This window comes from Geotrypetes seraphini, chromosome 1, assembly GCF_902459505.1.
Source record: "Geotrypetes seraphini chromosome 1, aGeoSer1.1, whole genome shotgun sequence".
Taxonomy (NCBI): Eukaryota; Metazoa; Chordata; class Amphibia; order Gymnophiona; family Dermophiidae; genus Geotrypetes; species Geotrypetes seraphini.
The window spans coordinates 220,996,612-221,024,260 of NC_047084.1; the positions used below are offsets into that span (position 1 = coordinate 220,996,612).

The following is a 27,649-nucleotide window of genomic DNA, read 5'->3' on the forward strand; positions in this document are numbered from 1 at the left end:
TCCTCAGCAATCGCTTGTTTTGGGATCGGCCAGTTCAGTGTTCTTTTTTTTTTTTTTAGTGTATCGCTGCCTGCCTACATTTGCATGCCGTTCTCCCTCATTTGCATGCATGGATCGGATCAGGTCGGGGTCGCAAAGTGGTCTGGATACGATCAGTGTCCTTAGTGAATCTAGCCCCTACTGTCAATACTGAAGGGTTAAAAATGCTATGAAATGTTAGGATTCTTTGCTACTTTTAAAAGGGGGAAGGTGGTCCTCCACACTGCTGCAATAGTGAACACATCTGCTCAGGTTTGGAGCAAACAGGAAGGCTTTTATAATCAACTCTGTCCAGTCTTCTTGAAAAAGTTTTAAGATAACCCATACGTGGAGAAGGAGATCAGCAAGCACAATGAGAAACACTGACATGGCAGTCCTTTGAATATTATCACAGCTCTGAGAAATTGAAGCCGTGATAAGTATCTGCATTCAGTCTAGTGTTGTAGAACAAGGAAAAACTTCATGGTAGTCAAGTATAAGAATCAGATACTTTGAATTTCTTTTATTACATTTGCTTTATTTCTGTAAAAATTTTAGTTCTATAAAAATTTGATGCAGATATACAGATAAAGTTGCAAACATGAGCAACTGTACATCAGTATTACATGCAGCTGCTTCCACAGCATAGAAGGTACTGGCTCCATAAAGAGGCATCTGAAGAATGTTTATATTAAAGCAGCTAAGTAATCTTGTTCAATTCCACTGTAAGAACAGTACCTCTTTGTAGCCTGAAGTTCAGAAATGCAAATATATAGTTTACAGTTTCTGGATGCCACTAAGACAGTTAACATACACAAAGCATAAAAGTAAAATTGCAAACAGTAAGGGGCCCTTTTACTAAAGAAATGGTAAGTTGCTGCACTCATCATGCTTTAATAGCAAAAATTAACACATAGTAAAAGCTATGCAGTAACGTTTGGGGACATGCTCAGCTTTCCCATGCAGTTACTGCAAAGAAAAGTTCTTTACAGTGCATTAAGTTTATATACTATTAGCCCAAGTGCACTTACTGCCTCCTGAGGAAGTGATAAAGTCTACCTGTATTAACAGCACAAGTGATGGTTAGTGTGTGGTAAGTACTGTGCACTAACTGCAATGTGCCTAACATAGCATGCAGTTAACATGTGAATCAGTGTGAGCTGTCATACCAGCACAATAACTTACTAATTCATATACTATTTAATGCACTCTAAAGGGCCCCTAAGTCTTACTTGAGGAATTGCAGTATAATAAGATGTTTAGTATATACCTTTTTCAAATCATATAACTGAAATTCTAAAGATTTAGTAATGATTTCGAATCACTAGGATTTAACTTTTTGTACAATTCCCTACTGCTAAAATACTGGAGTTACGTATGGCGCTGACCTCCAGACATTTGGGCTAACCCTAAAGCCAACAGACTCAGGTTTAGAGAAAAGATGATTTTTTCTGCATAATTACCTCTGTAACAATACACACATCCTCTAACCTAGAAATACAGATGCTGAGTGATTCTATTATCGATTTGAGATGTACAGTTGTACTGGCAGCTCTAATGGGTTTACCCAGCGTTATGCTCTTTAGCTGTGTGAACAGGTGGTGCCTGTCTTAAAGCAGTAGCTCATCTTATAATTATTTTTAGCTCACAAACACCGATGCAATGGGTAAACACCACTAATTGGTAGGAGTGGCGATGTATTTTTTACACTGAAATTATTCTTTAAAAAACACAGTACATACATTCACATTTTATCCTTTCTGGATGTTCTCAGTCCATGTCTTAGTGCTCCTTTTACAAAGGAGCATTTTTAACGCAAGCACCAGATTAGCTTGCACTATAGCGCGCGCTAGCCAAAAATCTACCACCTGCTCAAAAGGAGACGGTAGCGGCTAGCGCGCGGCAATTTAGCGTGCGCTATTCCGTGCATTAAGGCCCTAGCGCGCCTTTGTAAAAGGAGCCCCTAAAGTGCAGAGCACTTCTGAGAGAAAGCTGCTTTCTTACCAAGATTTTAGAGTAGTCTTGGAAAAGAAACAAATACAAAAGACACAGTATTTTACAATTCTATTCTTTTCCAAAAGATTTTCATAGAAAAAGCTTTATGGCACTACACACAAAGTCAATTATTTTCATATCTCCAAAACTGAATTGTAATCAGTGTTGCTTTAAATCCTAAGGAAATCAAGATCTAAGTAACTTTATTCACTCAGTCTAAGAGAACACATTTAGAACAGTTATCAAGTTACCTATATTTGACTACTGATATGCCTTCAAAAAAGCAAGACACAACAACTAAGAAAGTACCCTCCCTCCCCCCAGCTTAAAACTGCTTGCTAAAAAATAAGCCACTGAGCTTATGAAAGAGGGTTGTGCAGAAAACTGGAAGACCAGTGACTTGCATTTATCAGATTCCAAGTTATGTACATGTTGATATGAACAAAAATAATGTAGTCAAATATTAATTTTGCTGAAAAAAATGAAACCTAACATACATTTCATTTTAGAACTTTTGTGATCACATTTTAATCCTAGAAAAGAAAAAAAAAAACCAAATCTCTAAGTGAGCATACCTATACAACCTAATTCTATAAAAGGTACTAATAATTGTGCATATAAATTTGGGCATGCAAATTCAACAAATCAATTAACAACGATAATCGGGATCTTAAACAATTATTGGTGCTAATTGGAATTAAAATTTACATATATTTTTAGGTATAGGATCCTCACATATATTTTACGCATGGTTCCCAAAAGACTAATATAGTATATGGAAAGTTTTGTCATTAACTATATTTGTTTTAATTTCATGTCAACAGATTATCAAAAACAGAATGCAATTCTGCTGTGCAGATATTAATGAGTGACCATAGGTGATTTGTTAAAATAGGGGCTTAAGTAATACAATGAGATCAACACAAAACTCTGGAAAAATTTAAGAACTGAGGTAAAGACTTAAATCATGTACCACTTTGACTAAAATCAAAGTAAAAAAACAAACAAACACCACATGGACAAGATGATCATTTGCAGAAATACCAGCTGCTATTAATGTTCATATTTATATGACTTATCACTGAATAAATTATACTGTTGGTGCCAGTCTGCTTATAAAGGCAATGCTGCTGAGACAGAGTCTTCTCACAAAGTCAGGGCATGCGGGCTTCATTATTAGATGTTCCACAATAATCCTCAGCTCTGTGAACAAAGTCCTAGAAGAAGAAAGATCAATTGCATGCACCTTTTCCAACTGTATGTGTCATTTTCTTTAGTTAGTAATTCTTACGACATAACATAGTACACTTCCCCCTCCCCATTCGCGATTCCTGCACTCGCGGTTTCATATAATCGTGATTGTAAAAAAATCCATCTTTTTTTCCTCCCTGCCGCCTTCCAGGCCTTACCTGGTGGTCTAGAGGGCTTTCGGGGCAGGAGCGATCTTCCTACGCTCCTGCCCCGTGCAGATCGCCATGAGGAAATGGCTGCTGGGAGTTCCCGTAGTCTCTCGAGACTACGTCGGGAACTCCCTACAGCCATTTCTAGATGGCGATCTGCATGGGGTAGGAGTGTAGGAAGATCGCTCCTGCCCCGAAAGCCCTCTAGATCACCAGGTAAGGCCGGGAAGGCGGCAGGGAGGTGGGGGTGGGTCAGAGCCGGATAATCAGGTTTTTCGGCATTCGCGGTCCGGCTCTGCCCGTATCCCCCGTGAATGACGAGGGAGAAGTGTAACATAGTAAATGACGGCAGACAAAGAGTGGTCCATCCAGTCTGCCCAACCATACATGCGCCATAAATTAATTATTTAGTTAAATGGTCCTTTCTCTTAGATATTTCTGGGCCAGAAACCCAGAGTCTCCATCAAAGCTCACTCCAGCCCATCTTAACCATCCCAGCCATTGAAACCCTCCCCAGCCAATCCTCAACTGAATGTTCATATATGGAACACAGGCCATGCAAGCCTGCTTAGTACTGGCCTTAGTTCCTTCAATGTATACCCATTATTTTCTGATTAGAGATCCTCTGTGTTCATCCCACACTTGTTTGCCACTGTTTTCTTCTCTACCACCTCTCTCGGGGGCGCATTCCATGCATTAACCACCCTCTCCATAAAGAAGAATTTCTTAACATTACTTTGAATCCACCACCCCTCAACCTCAAATTATGCCTATATGTTCTATCTTTATTTCCTTTGCTGTCTATTTAAGATATTTTAATGTGTATTCTGTTGATATTGTAAATAGCATACTATGCTATAATGTGCAATGTTTGAATGTTTCTAGCATTTATTACCAATGTTGGGGTTATACGCATTATACTAGTTGTACACTGCCTTGAATTACTGTCTTTTTGAAGAAATTCAATAAATCTCAATAAATTCTTTTCAAAAACATAGAGATTATATACTTACCCTGGTAAGCTCTTTTCCAGTAGATAGGTGAGACATTCTAGATTTCATGCATATTCATTAGGGAAATCCTGAAAATCCGACTGGATTGCGGCCCTCAAGGAGGGACTTTGACTCCCCTGGTCTAGAATGTCTCACCTACTGCACTGGAAAGAATATTTGTTGCACATGTAAAGAAGACATTAGACTTTCTATATGATAAGTTCTCTTGGGCAGGGCATCTCAAAATGGGTTAGTTTTATGCATATCATGAAAATAATTAACCTTACTACTAAGCCAATGTACGGCGTATGATCTGTTTCTTGAATTTACTGCTAATGATCCTCTGTGGTGGTCCCAGCTACATTTCATGGATCACACTCTGAGCAGCAAGTTTAAAAAACCTCCACGATAAAGTCAGAACCATGCTAACTGAACATGGAAAAATTTCTTGAAGCATTATTCAAGCACCCTGGATCTCCAATTCTGCTTATCTCTGCTCATAGTGGATCTCTTCTGCCTTATAAAGAAAACAGGGAGAGCATTAAATGTACCAAGAAGGAGCAAGAGAAAGTTCTGTCCAGTTTTGTTTTTTTTACAAGCCACTGGAAAATATGTTTAAAGACAAATTTGTTTCAAAGGGCTTTTTCTTAAATGAATGGAGGTTCCTTTTTTATATAAGTTTTTGTGTGTATTTTATATTGTTCAATTGAATTATTATGTTTTATGTAACTCACAGATTCATGAGATATGTGGGATATAAAAATGTTAAATAAATAAATGTTTCAGATATGTGACACTCAGCCCTACAGTTCTATGAGCAGAAATTTTCCATAGCTGCATAAAGTCATTGAGTAAGTACAAAGGGCTGCTTTAAATTCACTGCTTACCTGCAATATGGATTTCTACGGGAGGTGTAGCGCAATGTCAGGAATCTATAATAAATAAAAGGCTGGAGCAAACTGCCTTGTCCACTGTAATGAGGGGGAAAAACCATATATTTAAAGTAAGCACAACATAAGCTATTCAATGGGAGATTTAGTTGGTATGCTTAAAGAAAACAAGAAAATCACTGAAGTAGAAATACTAACCACTGCAAAACTGAAAAACATGTGTGGAACAATCAATATCAAAACATTACAAGTTCCGTTGCTGAATGCATACATTTTGTCCATTTTTATAATTTCCAACAAAATGTATGGAATAAATCACACAAAAAGCTCACTAAGCTTTTAGCTTCAACATACAGCTGCACTTGCATTACTTTAGCAATTCCATCAGGCAGCCTCGGGGCCTTTGCTAGGCTGACCCGCCTCTGATGATGCAACTTCCTCTTTCCTTGGAGGTGGCTGGCCTAGCAAAGGCCCCGAGACTGTCTGATGGAATCACTCTCCTGGCCCCAACCCATGATCCCTCCCCCCTTCCCTACCAAGGTACCTGATGGTCCAGCGGGAGTCTATGTGGCAGGAACACAGCCCTCTCGCTCTTGCCTCTTTGTGGCTGCCTTCTAAAATAGATGCCTCGACCTCTCAGCTACTCACAGCATTTCCTGTAATACCATGAACTGCCATAGAAGGCAGCCACGAGGAGATAAGAGCAAGAGGGCCACACTCCTACCACAAAGACTCCCACTGGACCACCAGGCACTTCGGTAGGCCCGGGGTGGGGAATCGTGGGGTTGGGAAGTAGATTAAAGGGTCGGGCCTGGAGAGGGGAGAGAGGGAAGGATGAGAGGTGCAGAGACGTGAGAGGGATTGGAGGGGAGAGAAATGCCAGACTTCAGGAATGGAAGGGAAGGAGATGTCAGACTGCAGGAAGGAGAGGAGAGATGCCAGACTATGGGAGAAGAGAGAGATAGGAAGGGAAGATATGGAAAAGTAGATTTTGAGAAGAAAGCAGAAAAATGGAAAATAGCTGAATGTTAAAAGTTAACGCCAAAGATGGATGTGGGGCAGAAAGTGAAGAAGGAGAGAAAAACAGTCAATGGATAAGAAGGTCTTGGAAACACAGTTAAGAGCACAGTCAGAAGGAAGTGCAACTAGAAGTGGAAGTGATGTCAGCAAGGCAGAAATTGGCAGACGGAAGTCTGTAGGGCTACAGCAGGTAATGAATATGAATCGCTATGGCTACTGGTGACACATCATTCCAAAAACTGAAAAATTCTAAAATTTGAAATTTCTCTGGTCTCGAACATTTCAGATAAAGGACTGTGAACCTGTATATCAAATAAATATGAATCTCAAAACTTATTTTAAAAAATTAAGAAAGCACACAGCATACTGAAAAAGAGATCTAACCTAATCCTATCTCCTTCCAGTCTGTGCTACCCTTTCTCAAAGAATAGCTCCACAGGACACTATTATCCTCTTGGATTCGCTGCAGGTCAAGGAACACATTCACACTTTACATGTAAAACAACAAGAGAAGGAAAGCACTACAGACGGCAAACCGGTAAAATTTCATTTGACGACAAAATAAAATTCACTTATATAATCCACATTCATAATCAAATTCTTACCTGAGAAGCATAAAAACTGTAGCTGGCATTAAGAATATTTCATTGCATGCAATGAATTTCAAAATATTTAGCTGATTGGCATTGAGTTTGTCCAAAATAGATCTCATAAAAATCATACTGTTGGAACCTTTGGCCTTAAAAAAACAAAAACAAAAAACAAAATTGAATTATTTTAAAAATGAGGTATTTCATTTTTTTTTCCTGTTTTTATCCTCTTGCTTTAAAACACTTTTCAAGTAACAACCAACCTAACTCAGTTGAGTTTATACAAAAGATTCATCTCACTAACCAGTATGCTTTGCATAGTATTGTCTGATAAAATTAGCCAGCTCTTACTTTATGACACAAATCGAGGGGGGGGAGGTAGGTGTTAATTCACAGGACACAAATGCATTATAGTGTGGGAGGAAGAGACCAATTAAAACAAAACTTTCAAGATTTTGTGCAACTATAAAGGCAACATATAATCATAAATTAATAAAGATATACTGTGTGGGCACACACTTACAGATATAAACACACACACGCACACATATATACTGTACAGATGTTTATACTGAAGTAATGTACTTACATCGATAATCCTCTTTGTATATGTAGCTGCATGAAGCAAAGAAAACAAGAGTACTGGGAAAATACTCACTGAAGCAAACTGTTAAGGAATGTTGTAGGTCAGGAACAAAAATCTTATATTAGGGCTCTCCATCGATTAAAAATTTTTAATCATGATTAAAATTTTTAATCGCATGATTAATCACATAAATATCCCGTCACATTTCCTCCTGTTCAGTGCAAAATATAAACAAATTAAAATACTGGTAGGTCTATTTTGAGAATTTACATTACTAAACAATCTCTCATTTTTCTTGTCTGGTGATTTTTATCATCATCTTGTTCCCTGGCTCTGATTTTCCTCATCTCTCTCTGTATTCTGAACTCTGTTTCTAAGGCCTCCTGTCTATTCACTATTTCTTCTCTCCTCACCCTATATCCATCTTTCATGTTCAAATTTCTTCTAATTTTGTGTTTTGCCTCCTTCTCATTTCTATCTAGTTTTCATCTCTTCCCTTCCTTTCCTATCTATCCATAAGTAGCTTCTCCTCTCTTCTCTCATCCTTGCCCCTCCATCCATGGACATTTCTTTCCTCTCTCTTTTCCATGTGCCAGCATTTTCTTACTCACTCTTCTTGTCCCTTCTCTGCAATCTATGTGCATTTTTTTCTCTTTTCATCTCCTATGTCCAAGCAGTTCCCTATTTTTTCTTCTATCTCCTGTACCTCTCAAGACCTCCTATCTTTCTTCCTCTTCCTACCACTGTCTCAGCATCTCTGTCTGCCTCTCCCTTCCCCTTGTATTCTAGCATCTTTCATTCTCCTACTCCCCCTGACATGCCAAAGGATCTAAAGACACACTGCTTCCATCAAGCCTGGAGCCCTGCCTTTTTAGTGTCCTACCCACAAAAAAGGAAAAATTAGGTTCTTACCTGCTAATTTTCTTTCTTTCTGTTAGCCTGTAGACCAGTACAGTTCTTCATAACTGATGGGTTATATCTTACTATGACCAGCAGGTAGAGACTGCAACCAAAACCTTGGTTGTAGTATATAGGCTGAGGCTTCCCCTCCAAACTCAGTCTGCCAAATAGCCAAGTAGAACTAAGGAAAAAACTAACATTAAACAGTAATAACACTCCAAACAGGAGTATAAAACAACAAACATATAGGAACACTGTTGGAAAATGTATAGAACTAGAACCCTGCAGTGAGCCATAGCAGCTGTTTTTGTATCCCCCTGGCCCTAGAAAAATACTAGAACCTGCAGAAAAAGAAAAATCTTCACACAAACAAAACCCGCAATCACCGCAGAAATACAGAAAACCTGTAGACCGGTACCCCACCCTAACAGAAAGAAAATTAGCAGGTAAGAACCTAATTTATCCTTCTGTGTCGCCTGATAGATCGGTACAGTTCTTCATAACTGATGGGACGTACCAAAGCAGTATCCATCATGGGTGGGACCTCTGAAGAGCCGACACCAGAACACGCTCATCGAACACCGCGTCCTGACATGCCTGAAGAACATTCAAATGGTAGTGTCTGACAAAGGAATGCAGAGAAGACCAAACTGCAGCCTTACAAATATCCACTGAAGGCACTAGAGAAGACTCAGCCCAAGAAGATGCCTGACCCTTAGTGGAATGAGTCATGAGGAATTCAGGAACAGGCTTTTTCTGAAGAAGATATGCGGAAACAATAGTCTCCTTGATCTGCCGAGCAATGGTAGCCTTAGAAGCACCATCCCCCTTGTGAGAACCTGCCAAGAGGACAAAGAGATGATCTGATTTCCTGAACTCCTAGGTCCGCTGCACATAAGAATGAAGGACCTGACAGACATCTAATGTGCGCAACTGTCTCTGTTCTGAAGAGCCCTCCTGACTACCCAACACCGGGAGGACCACTGACTGATTGACATGAAAAGGCGAGACCACTTTTGGCAGAAAGGAAGAGCAGGCGTCAAGACAACCTGCTCCCTAGAGAACTCCAGGAAGGGAGACCTACAAGAGAAAGCCTGCAACTCAGAAACACGTCTAGCAGTTGTAATGGCCACCAAAAAGACTGTCTTAAGAGTAAGGTCCTTCAACGAGCAGGCACCCAAAGGTTCAAACGGTGGGAAAACCAGCACGGACAAGACCAGATTAAGATCCCAAGATGGAACAGATGGATGCACAGGAGGCTTGAGGAATTTGGCCGCCCGCAAAAAAGAATGACATTAGAAATGGCAGTCAGACACTGACCTCGTTAACAACCCACGAAAGGCTGACAAGGCCGCAAGCTGAACTCTGAGGGAACACCAAGCCAGACCTCTGTCTAGGCCAGCCTGTAAGAGGGGTAGAAGTGGGAGGACCACTAGGCAACAGTGACCACAGCGCGATCAGATTCACATTAGAAAGGGGGACACCCATAGTAAGGAGGACCGCTACAACCGCGCTCAACTTCAGGAAAGGGAACTATGTTGCTATGAGGGAAATGGTGGGGAGGAAGCTCAGAAACATCTTTAGGATGGAGACTGTAGGAAGCACCTGGACCCTATTCAGGGACACCCTGCAGAAAGCACAAAGAATGTACGTCCCCAGTTTCAGGAAAGGCTGCAAGAACAAGCGGTCAAAGGACCCGGTTTGGATGTCAGCTGAAGTAAAGAGGGCAATAAATGACAAAAAAGTATCCTTCCGGAGATGGAAAAAGGACCCAACGGAGGAAAATCACCAGACGCACAGGAAATGCCAAAAGGAATGCCACCGAGAGGTTAGAAAAGCAAAAGGGGAATACGAAGAGGGGCTGGCCAGGGAGGCGAAAAACTTCAAGGCATTCTTCAGTTACGTAAAGGGGAAGCGACCAGCGAGAGAGGAGGTGGGGCCGTTGGACGATGGGGACAGGAAGGGAGTGATTAAGGAGGATAAAGAGGTAGCTGAGAGGTTGAACCCGTACTTCTCGTCGGTTTTCACGAGAGAAGACACATCTAATATACCGGACTCAGAGGAGCTCACGAGTGGGGAACAGGCCGAAAAATTGGAGCACATAGAGGTAAGTAAGGAGGATGTCCTCAAACAGATAGACAGGTTAAAATGCGGCAAATCACTGGGCCCGGACGGGATCCACCCAAGGGTTCTGAAGGAACTAAGACAAGAAATAGTGGGCACAATCCAGCATGTTTGCAACCTATCCTTGAAAACTGGAGAGGTACCAGAGGACTGGAAATTGGCGAATGTCACACCTATCTTCAAGAAGGGATCGAGGGGTGACCCCGGGAACTACAGGCCAGTGAGCCTGACTTCAATTATAGGGAAGATGGTGGAAGCTATGATCAAGGACGGCATTTGTGAGCACATCGAGAGAAATGGCCTACTGAGAACAAGCCAGCACGGATTCTGTAAGGGAAGGTCGTGCTTAACAAACCTTCTGTACTTCTTTGAGGGAATAAGCAGTCGGGTGGACAATGGGGAACCCATTGACATCATTTACCTCGATTTTCAAAAGGCTTTCGACAAGGTGCCACATGAAAGGCTGCTTAGGAAGCTGTGGAACCACGGGGTGGGAGGGGATGTGCACAGATGGATCAAGCACTGGTTGTCAGGTAGACTGCAGAGGGTTGGAGTAAAGGGCCAATATTCTGACTGGCGGAGAGTCACAAGCGGTGTGCCACAGGGATCGGTGCTGGGGCCGTTACTCTTCAACATATTTATCAATGACCTGGAAACGGAGGCAAAGTGCGAGGTTATAAAATTTGCAGATGATACCAAACTGTGCGGCAGAGTTAGGTCCAGGGAGGAGTGTGAGGACCTGCAAAGAGACCTGGAGAAGCTGGAAGACTGGGCAAACAAATGGCAAATGCGCTTTAACGTGGAAAAATGCAAGGTCAAGCATATAGGGAAAAAGAACCTGTTGTTCAACTACAAATTGGGGGGGGGGCATTGTTGGGAGACAGCAGACTTGAGAGAGACTTGGGTGTGCTGGTGGATGCATCACTGAAGCCATCTGCACAGTGCGCAGCAGCCTCGAAAAAAGCCAACAGGATGCTGGGCATCATAAAGAGGGGCATCACAACCAGGACGCGGGAAGTCATCATGCCATTGTATCGAGCGATGGTGCGTCCACATCTGGAATACTGCGTTCAGTATTGGTCGCCATACCTCAAGAAGGACATGGCGGTACTTGAGAGAGTCCAAAGGAGAGCAACGAAACTGGTAAGAGGGCTGGAACACTACCCATACGCCGAGAGGTTGGATAGGCTGGGGCTCTTCTCTCTGGAAAAAAGGAGGCTCAGGGGAGATATGATAGAGACCTTCAAGATCATGAGGGGCATAGAGAGGGTGGATAGGGACAGATTCTTCAGACTGAAGGGGACAACAGGTACGAGGGGGCATTCGGAGAAACTGAAGGGAGATAGGTTCAAGACAAATGCAAGGAAGTTTTTTTTCACCCAAAGGGTCGTGGACACTTGGAATGCGCTACCGGAGGAAGTGGTCAGGCAGAGTACGGTACAGGGATTCAACAGGGATTGGACGGATTCCTGAGGGATAAAGGGATCGTGGGATACTGAGAGAAGTATCCAGGAAATAAGTATAGAAACCCGACCAGGTCGTGCATGTGCAAGACCGGAGGGTTAGGACTTCGATGGGAAGATAGGACTTCAATGGGAAACCAAGGTGGCAAGGGGACCCCTTCTGGTGATTCAGACAGGTTTGGGCCGCCGCGGGAGCGGACTGCTGGGCATGATGGACCTATGGTCTGACCCGGCGGAGGCACTGCTTATGTTCTTATGTTCTTAACTCCAAGATGTTATGCAAGGAAGCACAAAGAGACCACTCCACGTGCCCCACACCATTCCTAAAAGTTACACCAAACCCACATATAAGCCTGAGAGGTGGAAAGTCTCTGGGACCCCAAGAGGGTTGGAGATCACTTTATCTAAATACCCTTTCTTACCTAGGCATTCCATTTCAAGAGCCAAGCCGTAAGACAAAAGGGACCTGGATCGAACATTGGAATGGGGCCCTGAGTCAGAAGGTCAGTCGAGAGAGGCAGAGGATCCTCCACAAGATGCCTCACCAGGTCCATGTATCATGGATGCCTGGGCCAATCTGGGGCCACCAGAATCACAAGGCCTGGATGTCGAACAATACAGAGAACTCTGCCCACTAATGTCCACGGAGGCAACATATACAACAGATCCTCTGTTGGCCATGGTTGAACCCGAGCATCCAGCCCCTCGGCCTGACCGTCTCTGCGACGACTAAAGAAGCGGGGTGTTTTGGCGTTAACACTCGTGGCCATCAGGTCCATGAGGGCTGACCCCAAGTCTGTACTATCAACTGAAAAGCCACATGACTTAGACACCACTCTCTGGGATCTAGCATGTGACGACTTAGGAAGTCTGCCTAAACATTCTCCATTCTTGCTCTGTGGGAGGTCGAGATGTCCTGAAGATAAGATTCTGCCCAGAACAAGAGCGGAGCTGCCTCCTGCGCTACCAGAGTGCTCTTGTTGACCCCCTCACGATTGACATAGGCCACCGCTGTGGCATTGTCCAAAAGAACCTGGATTGACTTGCCCGTCAAAAAGGAACGGAAGGCTAACAGCGCCAGATGGATGGCTCTTTTTTCCAGAACACTGATCGACCAGGACGCCTTCTCCATGGACCAGGTGCCCTGGGCTGAGTGCCCTAGACACTGAGCTCTCCAACCGAGGATACGGGCACCCGTGAGAAGCACCGTCCACTGTGACTGATCCAGGCCAACGCTGTGGCATTATCCAAAAGAACCCGGACTGACTTGCTCGTCAAGAAGGAATGGAAGGCTAATAGCACCAGAGGAATGCCTCTGGTCTCCAGAATATTGATCGACCAGAACACCTCCTCCGTGGACCATGTTTGCACAGGCCAGCTGCGAGTGCCTCACGTCTGGAGCAGAATGAGCACTTTTTCCCCCTGCAAAGTGCTTATTGTGCTTTAAATGCTTCCTAGCTAGAAAAAAGTGCTGGTTAGTAAATAAATACAGTAACATACAGCAAATTTAAAGGGAAATAGACCTTTAGACCAGCACAGCCTCAGGATTTGGGGTTTTGTTTTTTTCCCCAGAACAGACTCCACTGGCACTCGAAGCTAGAGGCCTCTACAATAACTTGGGGAGGTGGAATAAGGGGGGGGGGGCAGACCCAGCACGACACCTGCCTGATTTGACACCCCCAAGGTCAGATGGATCCCCAAACAGGACCTGTCCAAGCTTCGTCCAGCACTAAAAAGGGGACCAGAAATCCTAAAACAAATTCCAACAGTCCTAACAAGGGAGAGCCCGAAGTTTGTACTCACGCCTGCTTGGATACTGAGAAGACTGAGTTGGGAGAGGGAGCCTCAGCCTATATACTACAACCAAGGTTTTGGTTTCAGTCTCTACCTACTGGTCATAGTGAGAAATAACCCATCAGTTATAAAGAACTGTACCGGTCTATCAAGTGACACAGAACAGGAAGTTCCGCCAGAGGAGACAGGATGCCATAGAGGAAGAGTACTGAGCTGAATGGAAGCAGTGTGTTTTTAGCACTGCTGGCCTTAAATGCAAGTTCAGAGGGCTGGCTGCGGGAGGGAGAGAAGGGGCAAGAGAGTAAAAGATGCTAAGAGGAGGGAGATATCCAGGGTCGAAAATTTTTAACACCCCCTCCTCTATATGAAAAACATGATTTTTAGTAATCATCTTACAAGTTGCACAAGAGGGTACCTAGAAAAATGCAGCATCTTACCACTGCAGTGAGCACTAGAACATCAATACACCCATTGCAAAGCCAGATTAGTATAGATCAATCCTGCAGTCAATGTTAACAGAAAACATGTCTTTCATATACATAGAACCCCCCTCAGCCAGTATGGAATAAATAATCACAACCTAAAAATAGAAATACAGTATATAGGCAAAAGTTAAACTGAACTACAAAGAAGCCTGACTCTGCATACAATCCAACACCACAGAAACAGTGATGCATGTCCCCTAATATTGTACAAAATATAAAGATAGCAGATGTAAATTTGAAAAAAACTGAGAAACAATCATCACTTCAAAAATAAACAAAAATGGAAAATAAGGTAACACCATTTTATTGGACTGATATATTTTTCAATTAGCTTTCAGAGGCCAAATCCTCCTTCCACAGGTCAGTAAAGAATACTACTGTTACGGTATCCTGTCCTAAGGAAAGGGGTTTTGGTCTCTGAAAGTTAGTTGAAAATGTATTAAAATTAGTCCAATAAAAGGATCACCTTATTTCCAGTTTCTATTTATATTTATTAACACGGCTACAATACCACTTTATCGTAAAGCAAAAAAAAAAAGAAATAAATAAAAAAGAAATAGAACTTTTTTTCTACCTTTGTAGTCTCTGGTTTCTGCTTTCATCTTCTCGTCACTCTCTTTCTTCCATTCACTGCCGTCTCTCTGCCCCTTCCATATGGCATCTGCCCTCTTTCTATGTCCCTTCATTCTCTCTGTTCCCTAACAGTCTGGCATTTATCTTATTCCTTTCCCTACCCCCCATGATCTGGCATCTGTCTCCTTATCTTCCATCTCTCCCTCCACCCCACCCCCTGTGGGTTTTTAGCCTCTCTTCTCCTTTCCTCCTCTCAGATCTAGTATCTCTGTCTCCTTACCCCAGATCTGGTATCAGTCTCCTTTCCCCTTTGCTCAGGCCTCTCTCATCTCTTCCCCCTCCCCCAATGGTCTGGCATCTCTCACTCTCCTCTTCCTTTCCTTATCTTCCTTCTTAATTTATTTTCTGCCTCAGTCTGGATTAAATTCTCTCTTACTATCCAGTCCTCAATTTCCCTTTTTTCATTGTGTCTACCTATAGCTTTCCACCTCTTTCCCTTACCACTCCAGTATCTCACTGACTCTATCCTCTTTCCCCCATCCAACATACGCCCCTTTTTAATTTATCCCCTCCTTTCATCCAGTACGTGCCCTCTTTCTCTACATTTTTCCATCCAGCATCTTCCCCTCTCTCTCTATTTAGCATCTGCTCCCCTCTCCTCCACTCCCCACTTCCATCTAGCATCTCCCCTCTCCACTTCTGTCCAGCATCTGTTCCCCTCTAACATCCAATGTTTGCCTCTTCTCTCTCCATCCATCCCACTTCCATCAGCATCTGCCCCTTCTCTCTATCCATCCCACTTCCATCAGCCTCTACCCCTTCTCTCTCTCTCCATTCATCCCACTTCCATCAGAATCTACCCCTTCTCTCTCTATCCATCCCACTTCCATCAGCCTCTGCCCCTTCTCTCTCTCCATCCAACCCACTTCCATCAGCCTCTACCCCTTCTCTCTCTCTCCATTCATCCCACTTCCATCGGAATCTACCCCTTCTCTCTCTATCCATCCCACTTCCATCAGCATCTGCCCCTTCTCTCTCTCCATCCATCCCACTTTCATCAACATCTGCCCCTTCTCTCTCTCTTCATCCCACTTCCATCAGCATCTGCCCCTTCTCTCTCTCTCCCTTCATCCCACTTCCATCAGCATCTGCACCTTCTCTCTCTCCTTTAATCCCACTTCCATCAGCATCTGCCCCTTCTCTCTCTCTCTCTCTCCCTTCATCCCACTTCCATCAGCATCTGCCCTTTCTCTCTCTCCCTTCATCCCACTTCCATCAGCATCTGCCACCTTCGCTCTCTCCCTGAATCCTACTTCCGTCCAGTATCCTGCCCCCTTACCTCCCCCATCACAGCTGCTGCTTTCCCAAACCAGCAGCAGTGGCAGTAAACTTAAATACAGCCATCACAGGACTTCATGCACTTTCCCGCAGCTGCAGGCTCTAATCCAGAACAAGGAAGTGATGTCAGAAGGGGTGGACCAGCAGTTGTGGGGAGGTGCCTGAAGGTTTGCAATAGCTGCATTTAAATTTACTGCTGTTGTTGGTTTGGGAAAGCAGCAGAGGCAGAGAAGGGTGGGGGTCCCGTTTGCAATGGCTGCATTTAAATTTACTGCTGTTGTTGCTGGTTTGGGAAAGTAGCAGAGACAGAGAAGGGTGTGGGTCCCATTTGCAATGGCTGCATTTAAATTTACTGCTGTTGTTGCTAGTTTGGGAAAGCAGCAGATGCAGAGAAGGGTGGTGGTCCCATTGTACTAGCTGCGCACCCCCTTAGTGCTTGCACTCGGGGTGGACACCTCCCCTCTTGATACGCCACTGGGGAAAGATCCCAGATCATGAGAGAGTGATGAAAGGGAGTGAAATGCCAGATCGCAGAAGGTCTAATTCATTAATTGTGTACATTAAAGCAATTTATAATTTTAATGCATTAATGACATTAGTAATTCATTAAATGTGCAGCCTTTCATTTTATCTGACCAATGACCCAATCCTTGTAAGGACAAGAGAAACCAAAGAGGAAGGACCTATGTTACAAAAGTGCGAAAACCCCCCAAAAAAGATAGAACAATAGTATCTGAATGTCACAGCAATCTTTGCCTTTTTATCAGGGGTACTTAAAAAGGAAATAAAACAAACAAATATAAACAAATAAGGGTTTGATATTGCATGGAAAAATAGTTATGAAAGGGTGTGCATTAATATGAGCAGGATTAACCCAACTTAAGTACTGAAATTATTGAGATGAATGTTTTATGTGCCTAAAAATGAAATGAGCAGGAAAAACAGACTCTTTATAAATAATGAGATCAATTGGTGTGCTAGATATGTGCTACAAATATGACATTGGTATGTGTGCTGGATGTGATGATGAAAAGTGACTAGAACATGAATGAAAACATGTTGACCAAATGGATCGCTCACCTAATATTGCATGGATCATTCAAAAAAGTATGACTAGTACACAGACGTAGAATGATGGAACTGAAATAGAATCAAAATAGTACTAAGACAAGACCTGGTTAAAATACCTGAAATATATGAAGACACCAATATATTGTGGAGACATAACCTGGTTAAAATGCCTGAAATGAGATCAGGATACTGATGAAGTACATGAGGAATGTGCAACTATGCTAAACAGAGATGGTTCAAAAACTGTTACCAAGCTAAGGGATATATAAGTAAGGACATGCATGTTATTTAGTGCTAAAATTCAGTGAATAAATTTCTAGATATTAAATACCTCTCATGGTTTTGATTGCATCCATGATATCGTAAGTAATTAGGTTAAAAATAATCTGACTAAATCCCTTACCTGATATTAAACAATAAAGTCAAGATGTGTGAATCACAAAAGAGTTATTGACACTACCTATTAAAAATAAACATGAATGGCCTTATCTCAAAATAATTTTCTATAGTAGTGTCAGGTGGTGAACAGTTATTAAAGTGATGCATATACGGACAGAATGTGAAAAATGTGCTGCTCATTTGATTGAAAATGAATTAACTAGTTGACCTTAATGGCAAATTATTAATTGGAAAGAAAATATCTAAAGAATGCATAAAGATAACAACTAGTGGTGAAGGCGCCAAACTTGTGAATTGTAATATTATGTGTAACTTCATGAGAACAACTGTCTAAAGTATAAACCACTAAATCGGAAGTAAAAACTTTTAAAACATCATTCTATGAAGTGTCAAACACCGTGCGTCCGAATCCAAATCCAAAATAAATGGAGGCGAGTGAAAAATGAGAGTGAAAAATAATAGTACACTTACTTTATGTCAAAATCGCTGTTTGACTATGCTGGTCGGTCGGGGTAAAAAAGGCACTGTGATGTATTGAGCAATTTAAAATGTCAAAAAACGTGTGCTTGATGGCATAAAGACAGTAAGTGGAAAGTGCCAACGTGAAGTAAGATATGATCTGAAAAAAGGAAAAATAAAAGACGTGAAAATATTAACACTAGTGATGGCACTAGAAAATGAAATAAAATACTAAAAGCACGAGTTGTAAAAACAAACCGATGGTGTAGAATGGAGTTGTATGGGGCCAAACCTACGGCATGCGCCTCTGACGTGATGGAATATTTCTCTCTTAGATTTGTAAACAATTTCTACTCTGGGCCCTTTCTCATCTTTCCTTCCCTTCAATACAGTCTAGAAGCAGGAGAATGTGGCCCAACATTGGTTCTACTCAGGGCAAAGTTCTGGGGCAGCATTCATTGAATTTTAGATGCCTATGTGAATTATATTTTTCTTGCCCTGCTGTATTGCAGAAAATACCAATTGTTGTGATACATTGTGCCAAGCTAAAAAAAAGTATGCCCCTCTTCTTGGGCCAGTCAGTACAATCCTCCCTCTAAGAGAGACCAGATATGTATTCTAGGCAGCTTCTTCCAGTGTTCAGATGTAAAAATAATCTAATCTACTTTTAAAAATAGTTGCTCTGTGTTAGCTAAACGTGGGGAGATGTTCGCATATGGAGCAGAAAAAGTTTTCACTAATAAAAATTCTTTGAAATAACAGTAGTAAGGTTAGTAATCATAGCCTAATGGTTAGTACAGCAGACTTTGATCATGGTGAACTGTGTTCAATTCCTACTGCAGCTCCTTGTGCCCCCCACAGAGAAAGTACCTCTATATAATATGTACACAGTGATGCTTAGGTCTAGTGGTGCTATTAAAATGATCAGTAGTAGCAGTAGTAAAATCCACGAGCATACACTTTGACACAAGATTCAATTAAGCTCATCTAATAACTGTCTCTCTGAGCCCTGCCAAACCAGCCTAGATGAGTGTTATATTCCCCCTGAGCTAAAGGAGACAGAACTTAATGTTGACTCCTATATACAGCCTTGTGCAGCCAAGAAGTCAATCAGTATTCTTGTGTCAAAGCTAAGGACCATTTCCATCCCAAGTGCCTGACATAATTTAAAAGGAAAATTTGTATCTCTATTTTATCATTTAAATTTATCACAGTATGCTAGGCAGAGCTAACACTTACCTGTAAAAGATGCTCTCCGAGGATAGATGGAAAATATGTGGGATGACATCCACAGACCACAGAACCTGGTATGGACACTATCAGGTGCATTGTCACTTTAAATATTTAGTTCCCAACCTGAGTATATGTGAAAGTGATACAGCTCGCTAGACAAGAGGAGACAGATCTCTTGGTAACAGGAACTCTGAGTCTGTTAGTGTCAAAAGCCACAAAAAGCTGGGAGGATCCTTTATGAGGTTTAATCCTATTCAGATAGTATGCCAGAGCACGTTTGTAGACCAAGGTGTGAAGAGATGACAAAACGCTCAGCTAGGGTGACTTGACACTTCAGGAGCCATAGGCTTTCTCTGAATTTTTGAAACATTTGTGGGATGAGTTTCAAAGCCAGTGTTCTTCCCCTGTACAGACCTGCTCCGCCTCAGATGCACCTATTAGTGGCGTAGCTTCTGTGAACATATCCTTCTCTCAAGTCAGCTGTGTTTTCTGCGCTTCCTAATCCTGATCTGGGAGGATCCTGCTGATGATCAGCTTGCTGACCCCTTATTTACAGGCATTTCACTTCCTGGGACAGGAGATCAGGGACTTTGTGCTAGATCTATGAATCCCTCTGGGGTTTTGGAATCTGGGGATGATCCCACGGTTCTGCATTTATTTAAGTCTGCGGCTTTGTTGGATCTTATTTCCAGAGTCTTTGCAGGAGTTGAATTTAGTCACTCAACTTGCTCCGTCCACTACTTCTTCCTGGCTTTGTGGTGTGCGCTTGCAGTCTTCCACCTTTCCCTGGCACCCTGATTGAGCATTCTAATTCTTCAGAAGGTGCTCTTAAGGTAGTAAGGACCATGTCTCACTTGTATCCTCTGGCACAGTAGTGCCAACAGCTTCTGATTCAGCCTAGAGTGGATTCTTTGGTTGCGCAAGTGACTAAGCACAGCTCTCTACCCAGTGAAGGTGGTGTGGTGCTTAAAGATATGCAGGATCGCATAGTGGATCAGGAGATCCAGGTGCTGGAAGACCTGGGCTCGATCATGAACTACAGAAAAAGCAATCTGACGCCCATGTAGTCGCTGGAATATCTGGGAGTTCTTTTTGACAGAGCTGCAAGCCATGTCTATCTTCCAGAGGTGAGCAGACTAAAACTGTGTTTTTCAGGTGGGGGAACATAGGGGGACATGTAGAACCTTGAAAACCTCACTTTTCAGATTCCCCTGATTCACCTCACAGGTTTGACAGCCTATACTCACTGTGACCTGTTTGTGGAACTGTGCTGCAGCCTGCCTCAGCTCTCCTAAAGTAGCTGGATCAGAGAATCACTGTCTCATGCTGGGAATGCCTCTGCAATGCTGATCTTTGGGTTGTCAGTCAGACCCTATGCCCGACTGCCCCTCTACCCCTGCGGATTGATGGGTGCACACCAGAACAGGCGGAGGCAAAAAGATACAGCTGACACTCTGCGAGACACCGCCGAGATTCCTAAAGGCGCCTAATAGCCTGTGCTCGACCCCTGCTTAACAGTAGGTGAGACAACTTCAGGGACGGCTCTGAGCTCCAAAGAAAACTAAGCAGGCTAGCTAACAGGTACCCACTGGTATTTGCCTGTCAGCTACAGTCTGTGTGTTCTCAATGCAGGCAAAGCTGAAGAAAAGCTCTAAACACAAAAATCCTGAAAAAATAAATAAATAAATTAATAAAAAAAGGAGAATATAACAACACACTCCTGCTGGCACTCGATTAGAAGGAAAAAACTGTAGGTGGAGCTAGAGAGCACATTGAAGTACAGCAGAGGCAGACAGAAAAAATCCGGAGTGTATTCCTTCTGCAGAAGGCAAGTGACCATGAGGATACTACCCATCTGTCTAGAATATCTCACCTATTGCACTGGAAATTGAGGCTGAGGGGTGGTAGACTTAGGAGTAAAGTTAGGAAACTTTTTTACTTTCACAGAGAGGATGGTGAATGCCTGGAATGCTCTCCCGAAGAAGGTGGTGGAGAGGAAAATAGTTCATAGACTAAACCGCGTGAGACAATTGCAAGCGGACAATACCGGGCAGACAATCGAATGCAGGACGTCAGCGCGCTGGATTCAAACAGTATTTTAAAGTGCACTGAGGGGGGATGTGAGGGAAACCCCCCACACTTTACTTAGAATTGTTGGCGCTCCTGTTGTGGGGGGTGTTGCAGTGGAACCCCCCATTATAGAGGAAACTGTTTTTTCCCTATATTTTAGGGAAAAATTAGTTTCCTCTGTAATGGGGGGTCCCCCCACCCCAATGCGAGCATCAACCATTCCAAGTAAAGTGGGGGGATTCCCCCCACACTCTCTCAGAGCGCCTGGGCCAATCAGGCCTTAGACAGTGGGGATGGGCGGACCCGCTATGCCTAAGGCCTGATTGGTCCAGGCTTCTAGAGCTTGGGCCTATCAGGCCTTAGGCTTCGCGGGATGGGCCGGGCCCACTTCATTTCGACTAGGCGGGCCTGCCGGCTAGATGGTACCAAGACCCGTCTGTCCGGCCAACAATTAAAGGTTAGTTTGGGGGGGAGGTTAGGGGTGGTCATTGGTGGCTGTTAGCGCGGGGGGGGGGGTCCGGATTGGGGGCGTCTTCTGACAGGAGGGATTGGGCACCCTCCTGCCGGTGATTGGTAGTGTTGGGGGGAGGGCATCTTCTGGCAGGAGGGTTTGGGCACCCTCCTGCCAGTGATCGGTAGTGTCGGGGGGGGGCATCTTCCGGCAGGAGGGGTTGGGCACCCTCCTGCCAACAATCGGATGGGCGGCCGCGCCACTTATCGCGGCAGAGAGATCCCTTGCCCCGATAAGTATAGCGGCCACGTCTACTTACAATGTAGGCCAGCATTTTGCTGGCCTACTTTTTAAGCTTCTCTTCCTCTACTAGGGAGACGCGTAGGGCCGCCTAAGGCCCTTAGGCGAGCTTAGGCGTCTTGCAGGCCTCCTTAGGCTCCCGGAGGCGCCTTCAATATAGGTGGCATGCCTGGGGAGTATTTTTTTAAAAAAACGTGCATCCCAATTGGTTGATTAGACAGCTGTAGGATGCCTACAGCTGCCTAAAATCGGGACGGCACTTTTCAGAATCAGGTCCTTAGTGCTTACAGATGGGAAAGAGTTTTTGATGTTACAGTAAGTGATCATTTGTCATCCAATGATTATCACATGGTGTGGTTTTATATTAACTCCCAGTGATAGGTTCTTTATGCAATTGGTTTTATATGTGTCTCGAGGGAAAGACCTCAGAAACCTGCATCCAACACAGAACAGTCAGTTCTTGTGGTGGTGTAACTTAGCAGGACAGATTTTCTATCATTGGTCGCAAAACCCTCCACACACCAATCCCGAGTGCTTTCTATCAATATTTATTTCTATAGCACTAGGTGTATGAAAATATGGTGCACTTATCTGGTTGCAGAATAAGGCCCGACGGGACCCGTTTCGCCAGCTTATGGCTTCGTCAGGGATCCTATTTTTGTAACAGCTGCAAGACAACAATAAGACAAGTGCTGAGCCATCGCTAAGGTAGCTAAACATCCAATTGTCACTGCAAATTTATACGAAATCGTACTCACTGTGTTCAGTCCTGAAAACACTTCAAAAAATGGCGCCGGAGGCGAACAGACGCCGCGCATGCGTATTTAAGAACATGCAATCATGACGTCATCAAAAGAGTAATGGGGTGATATCATCAAAAATTTTAAAACTATGATCAGTATGGAAACCAATAGTGGAATCCTTATAGAATATTGTAAGGTGGAGAGAATCCCGAGGGGCTTAAGGATGAATAAAGCCCCCCAAGCGTTTAAAGATGACTCTGAGTTTATCAGCACTTGGAACAAGATCCTGAACAAGTGCTCCTTAGACTTGATGCTACTTATAATCGAGAAGAGCTCCTCTAGCGTAAATGATTTGAAGATGAAATTGGATGAGGATATCAGTAGTTTAAAGAACACACAATCTTCTGAGGAGTTTGAGTCTCAGCTGAAGCAATTAAATGATAACATGGATAAATTTAAAGAAACTTTGAAAAGAAATAAAACTAAGAAGTTCAAAAGGGATGAGAATGACTATAGTAGTCAACATGTTTATCCCTGGATGTACCCGGATGCTTCACAGAAGGGGCTCACTGGTGGTAGTAAGAGTGGTTCGGAGGGCGTGTTGTCTTCTTCGTCCTCCACTACTGATTCCAACCAGACTTTTTTACGGTCAGGACAACCTCAAAGACGTGGAAGGACCAGAGGCAGAAGAGGAGGATCACGCACACGACCGAACACAAGGTCCCAAACGAAAACAAACCAGTGGTAATTAACATATCTAGCCAGTTACTCTCGGTTGCTGAAGTGGATCTTTTAACGAAGGGACTGTCGTTTGTTCCTTCTTCGAGTTTTGATTTTTTTCAGTTCTCAGTGGATTTGGAGAAATTTTTGCGGCTCATACAATTGCGAGTTTTTTTTGGTGATAAAACAGAGCATCATGATCGCACGATTGTGAGTCCTCACTCCACTTGGGTGCCTCCTGGCCCTGTTGACCCTGTCATTAGCGCCTTCAAGAAATGTGTTTTGAGGGATATGCACGAATGGTTTGACACTGGTCACAAGACCAAAGGCAATCTGAATGCGGCACACCGGAAAGCCCTGTCCGCTCTCCGGAAAGATGAGAATATCATCATCAAGAAAGCAGACAAGGGTGGTGCGGTGGTAGTCCTCGACAGAGATTATTACGTTAATGAGATCCGCCAACAACTGAGCCAACTGGATGTGTATGAAAAACTGGAACGGAACCCGACCATGAGGCTGCAGCGAGAAATTTTGAAATTGACAAATGCTGGTCTGACAGCAGGTTTTATTACTCAGAGGGATCATCGCTTTTTGAACAAGCAATGGCCCACGGTTCCGGTGTTTTACACGTTACCGAAAATTCACAAGAATCTTCAGTTCCCGCCTGGACGACCGATTATGTCATCTCGCAATTCCTTGCTTGAAACTTTATCTACGTTTGTAGATCAATTTTTGAAGCACGAAGTTCCGAAAGTTCCTTCATACCTTAAGGACACCGCTGATTTCTTGAACAAATTGTCAGTTATAGAGGCGGACAGCTTCCCTTTTTTGTTGGTCACTATGGACGTTGTCTCCCTCTATACTTCCATCCCTCAGGATAATGCCCTACAGGTCCTGAGTGAGGTGTTTGAGAACAGACCGAGACCACATTTAATACCCACTGATTTTCTCTCAAATCTCGCTAGAATCACGATGAAGGAGAACTTCTTTATGTTTGACGGCAGTTTTTATAAACAAAGAACTGGAGTGGCTATGGGGGCAACGTTTGCCCCTTCGGTCGCCAACCTTTATATGGCGGCGTTTGAAAAAACGTGGGTGGATTGTTCCCCTTTTCATTCAAAAATTTTCCAATGGTTCCGTTACATAGACGACGTGTTCATGCTATGGAGCGGCACGGAAAAAGAACTACAACAGTTTCATACTTGGTTAAACACATGCGATGAATGCATTCAATTCACCATGAAGTTTTCAACATCTTCTGTGGTTTTTTTAGATGTCATAGTCATTCAGTCTGATGGTTCTTTTGCCACTGATTTACACATCAAGCCGACCGACCGAAATACCATTTTGGAGTACACAAGTTGCCACCCCATGGCTTTAAGAAACAATTTGCCGTTTTCCCAATTCCTCCGGATTAAGAGGAATTGTTCCACTGGAAACCGTTACAAGACCCAAGCTACGGGGTTCGGGGAGAAGCTGCGCGTACGCGGCTACCCGCACCAGGTAGTTAAATGAGCACAGAAACGTGCCAAGTATTATAATAGAGATTGGCTGTTGGCACCGAAGGAGACTTTGCCAGAGAAGAATAGAGACCATGTTCAAACGTGTGTGATGAGATTCACAGCACAAGGAAATGCTCCGGCTACTATCATGAAAAAGAATTGGAGGATAATTCAAACCCTTCCTTTATTTCATGACGTCCCTTTACGGATTGCGTACACAAGGGACAAGAACCTTAAAGATCTACTAAGTCCTTCCATGTATCGCACAACTCCGAGGGAATTAACAACTCAGCCATGGGGTTTTGTGAAGTGTGGCACTTGTAGTATATGCCAGATGACGGTACAGGGATCCAGCTTCATAAACCCTGTTGACAAAAGAATGTATTATTTGAAACATCATATGACATGTAACTCTGATTTCGTAGTGTACGCTATTTTTTGCCCTTGCAAGAAAGTATACATAGGGAAAACAATACGTCCGTTTAAAATCAGGATGTACGAGCATCGTTCTAATCTTAAGCTCAAAAGAATTAGTGCCCCCATCGTGGAACACTGTCTGGAATTTAAGCATGATTTTCATCATTTATCCTGTATGTGCATTGACCATGTACCTAATAACGAGCGGGGGGGTGACCGACACACTAGATTATTACAAAGAGAAGCCAGGTGGACGTTCCAACTTAGTGCTTTAAAACCAACCGGTTTGAATGGGAACATCGGCTGGCACTCTTTTTTCTAATGTCTTTTCTCTGACGTTTTTTATTACTCTTTTGATGACGTCATGATTGCATGTTCTTAAATACGCATGCGCGGCGTCTGTTCGCCTCTGGCGCCATTTTTTGAAGTGTTTTCAGGACTGAACACAGTGAGTACGATTTCGTATAAATTTGCAGTGACAATTGGATGTTTAGCTACCTTAGTGATGGCTCAGCACTTGTCTTATTGTTGTCTTGCAGCTGTTACAAAAATAGGATCCCTGACGAAGCCATAAGCTGGCGAAACGGGTCCCGTCGGGCCTTATTCTGCAACCAGATAAGTGCACCATATTTTCATACACCTAGTGCTATAGAAATAAATATTGATAGAAAGCACTCGGGATTGGTGTGTGGAGGGTTTTGCGACCAATGATAGAAAATCTGTCCTGCTAAGTTACACCACCACAAGAACTGACTGTTCTGTGTTGGATGCAGGTTTCTGAGGTCTTTCCCTCGAGACACATATAAAACCAATTGCATAAAGAACCTATCACTGGGAGTTGTGTATCACATACAAGAGGTTCTTCACCATTGTTTGTTGAAGTAGTGGTTTTATATTAAGACAGATGCAGAGAATACTCATTTGAAAGTGAAAGTTCTAACTTTAAAAATACTAATTTTGTTCAGATGGGGGATTACTTCAAGGAATTGTTGTCTGGATAGGAACATCTGGAAGGAGTAGGAAAGTAGTGGACAAAACTGAAAAGGAGCTATTGTAAGGGCAACAAAACATTTTGTGAGGAAAAGAAGGACACTTTGGTTCCCAATTGTAGCTGAAAAGGTAAGGAAAAAGAAGTTGGCTTTCATAAACTACAAAAGATCGCAGAAATAGGAAGAAAGGCAAAAATATCTGGAAAAGTTAAGAGGCTTGTCTAGTAGTCAGGAAAGCAAAGATGCAAATGGGGGGGGGGCAACAACACAATTTTTAGACATATTAGTGATAGGAAGTGCAAAAGTGACATTGCGAGACTCAAAGGTGAAGGGGAGGAATGTAGAAGCTGATAAAGATATGGCTGAATTGCTTAATAAATATTTGTTCCTTATTCACAGCTGAAGCACTGCGAGCAGGACCACAGAAGACAAAAGCAAATTGGGCTGGAGGTTGGTAGATTTTCAGAGGATTGTGTTTGAAAGGATCTAGCTAAACTAAAGGTAGACAAAGCGACGGGGTCGGATGGTGTACCGAGGGAACTTAGAGAAGTTCTTGCAGCTTCGCTGGCTAAGCTTTTCAATGCTTCTCTAGAGTCAGGAATGGTACCGAAGGATTGGAGAAGGGTGGATGTGGTCCCTACCCTCTGATGGATGTCTCTGAAGTTAAGAAACATGGGACAGGCACATGGGATTTCTTAGGGAGAGGATAGTAGATGTTGTGGATGGGCAGACTAGATGGGCTAATTGGCTTTTATCTGCCATCGTGTTTCTATGTGCATCAGCTGCTTTCTATTCTTCTATTCCTCATAAAGGGAGGCTAATATGACTGAAGGAGTCTAGACAATTGTCTTTTCTTTCAGTGGTGGGAGCACAAAACTGAAATGATTCATAAATTCTTCTATTTCTCATACCAAGCTGCATTGTGTTGGAACTCCCTTCCTTTACACATTAGGCTACTACCTTATTATATGTAGTTTTGGAAAAAATTAAAAACTTTTCTTTTTCAGGAATGTTTATTTCTTTTTTTTTTTTTACTGTAATACCTCAGTTGGTCTAGTCTTTTGTGATCTGCACTGCACTTATTTTAGAAGAGTAACAGAATATAAATTATTTTATTGTATTAAGTT

At 43.0% G+C, this 27,649-nt stretch overlaps 1 protein-coding gene across 2 annotated transcripts in view; it reads right to left on the bottom strand.

The window, feature by feature from the left end:
• Positions 1-526: 526 nt before the first annotated feature.
• Positions 527-27,649, bottom strand: part of TMEM33 (transmembrane protein 33) — a 52,423-nt gene continuing 25,300 nt past the window's right edge. For both annotated transcript variants that reach the window (XM_033946499.1, XM_033946508.1), the window contains exons 5-8: positions 7,495-7,562; positions 6,921-7,054; positions 5,293-5,376; positions 527-3,230 (exon numbers count right to left, since the gene is read on the bottom strand). In XM_033946499.1, the coding sequence (XP_033802390.1) occupies positions 3,104-3,230; positions 5,293-5,376; positions 6,921-7,054; positions 7,495-7,562 (413 nt within the window). In that variant the 3' untranslated portion in view covers positions 527-3,103. The remainder of the gene's footprint in view (positions 3,231-5,292; positions 5,377-6,920; positions 7,055-7,494; positions 7,563-27,649) is intronic.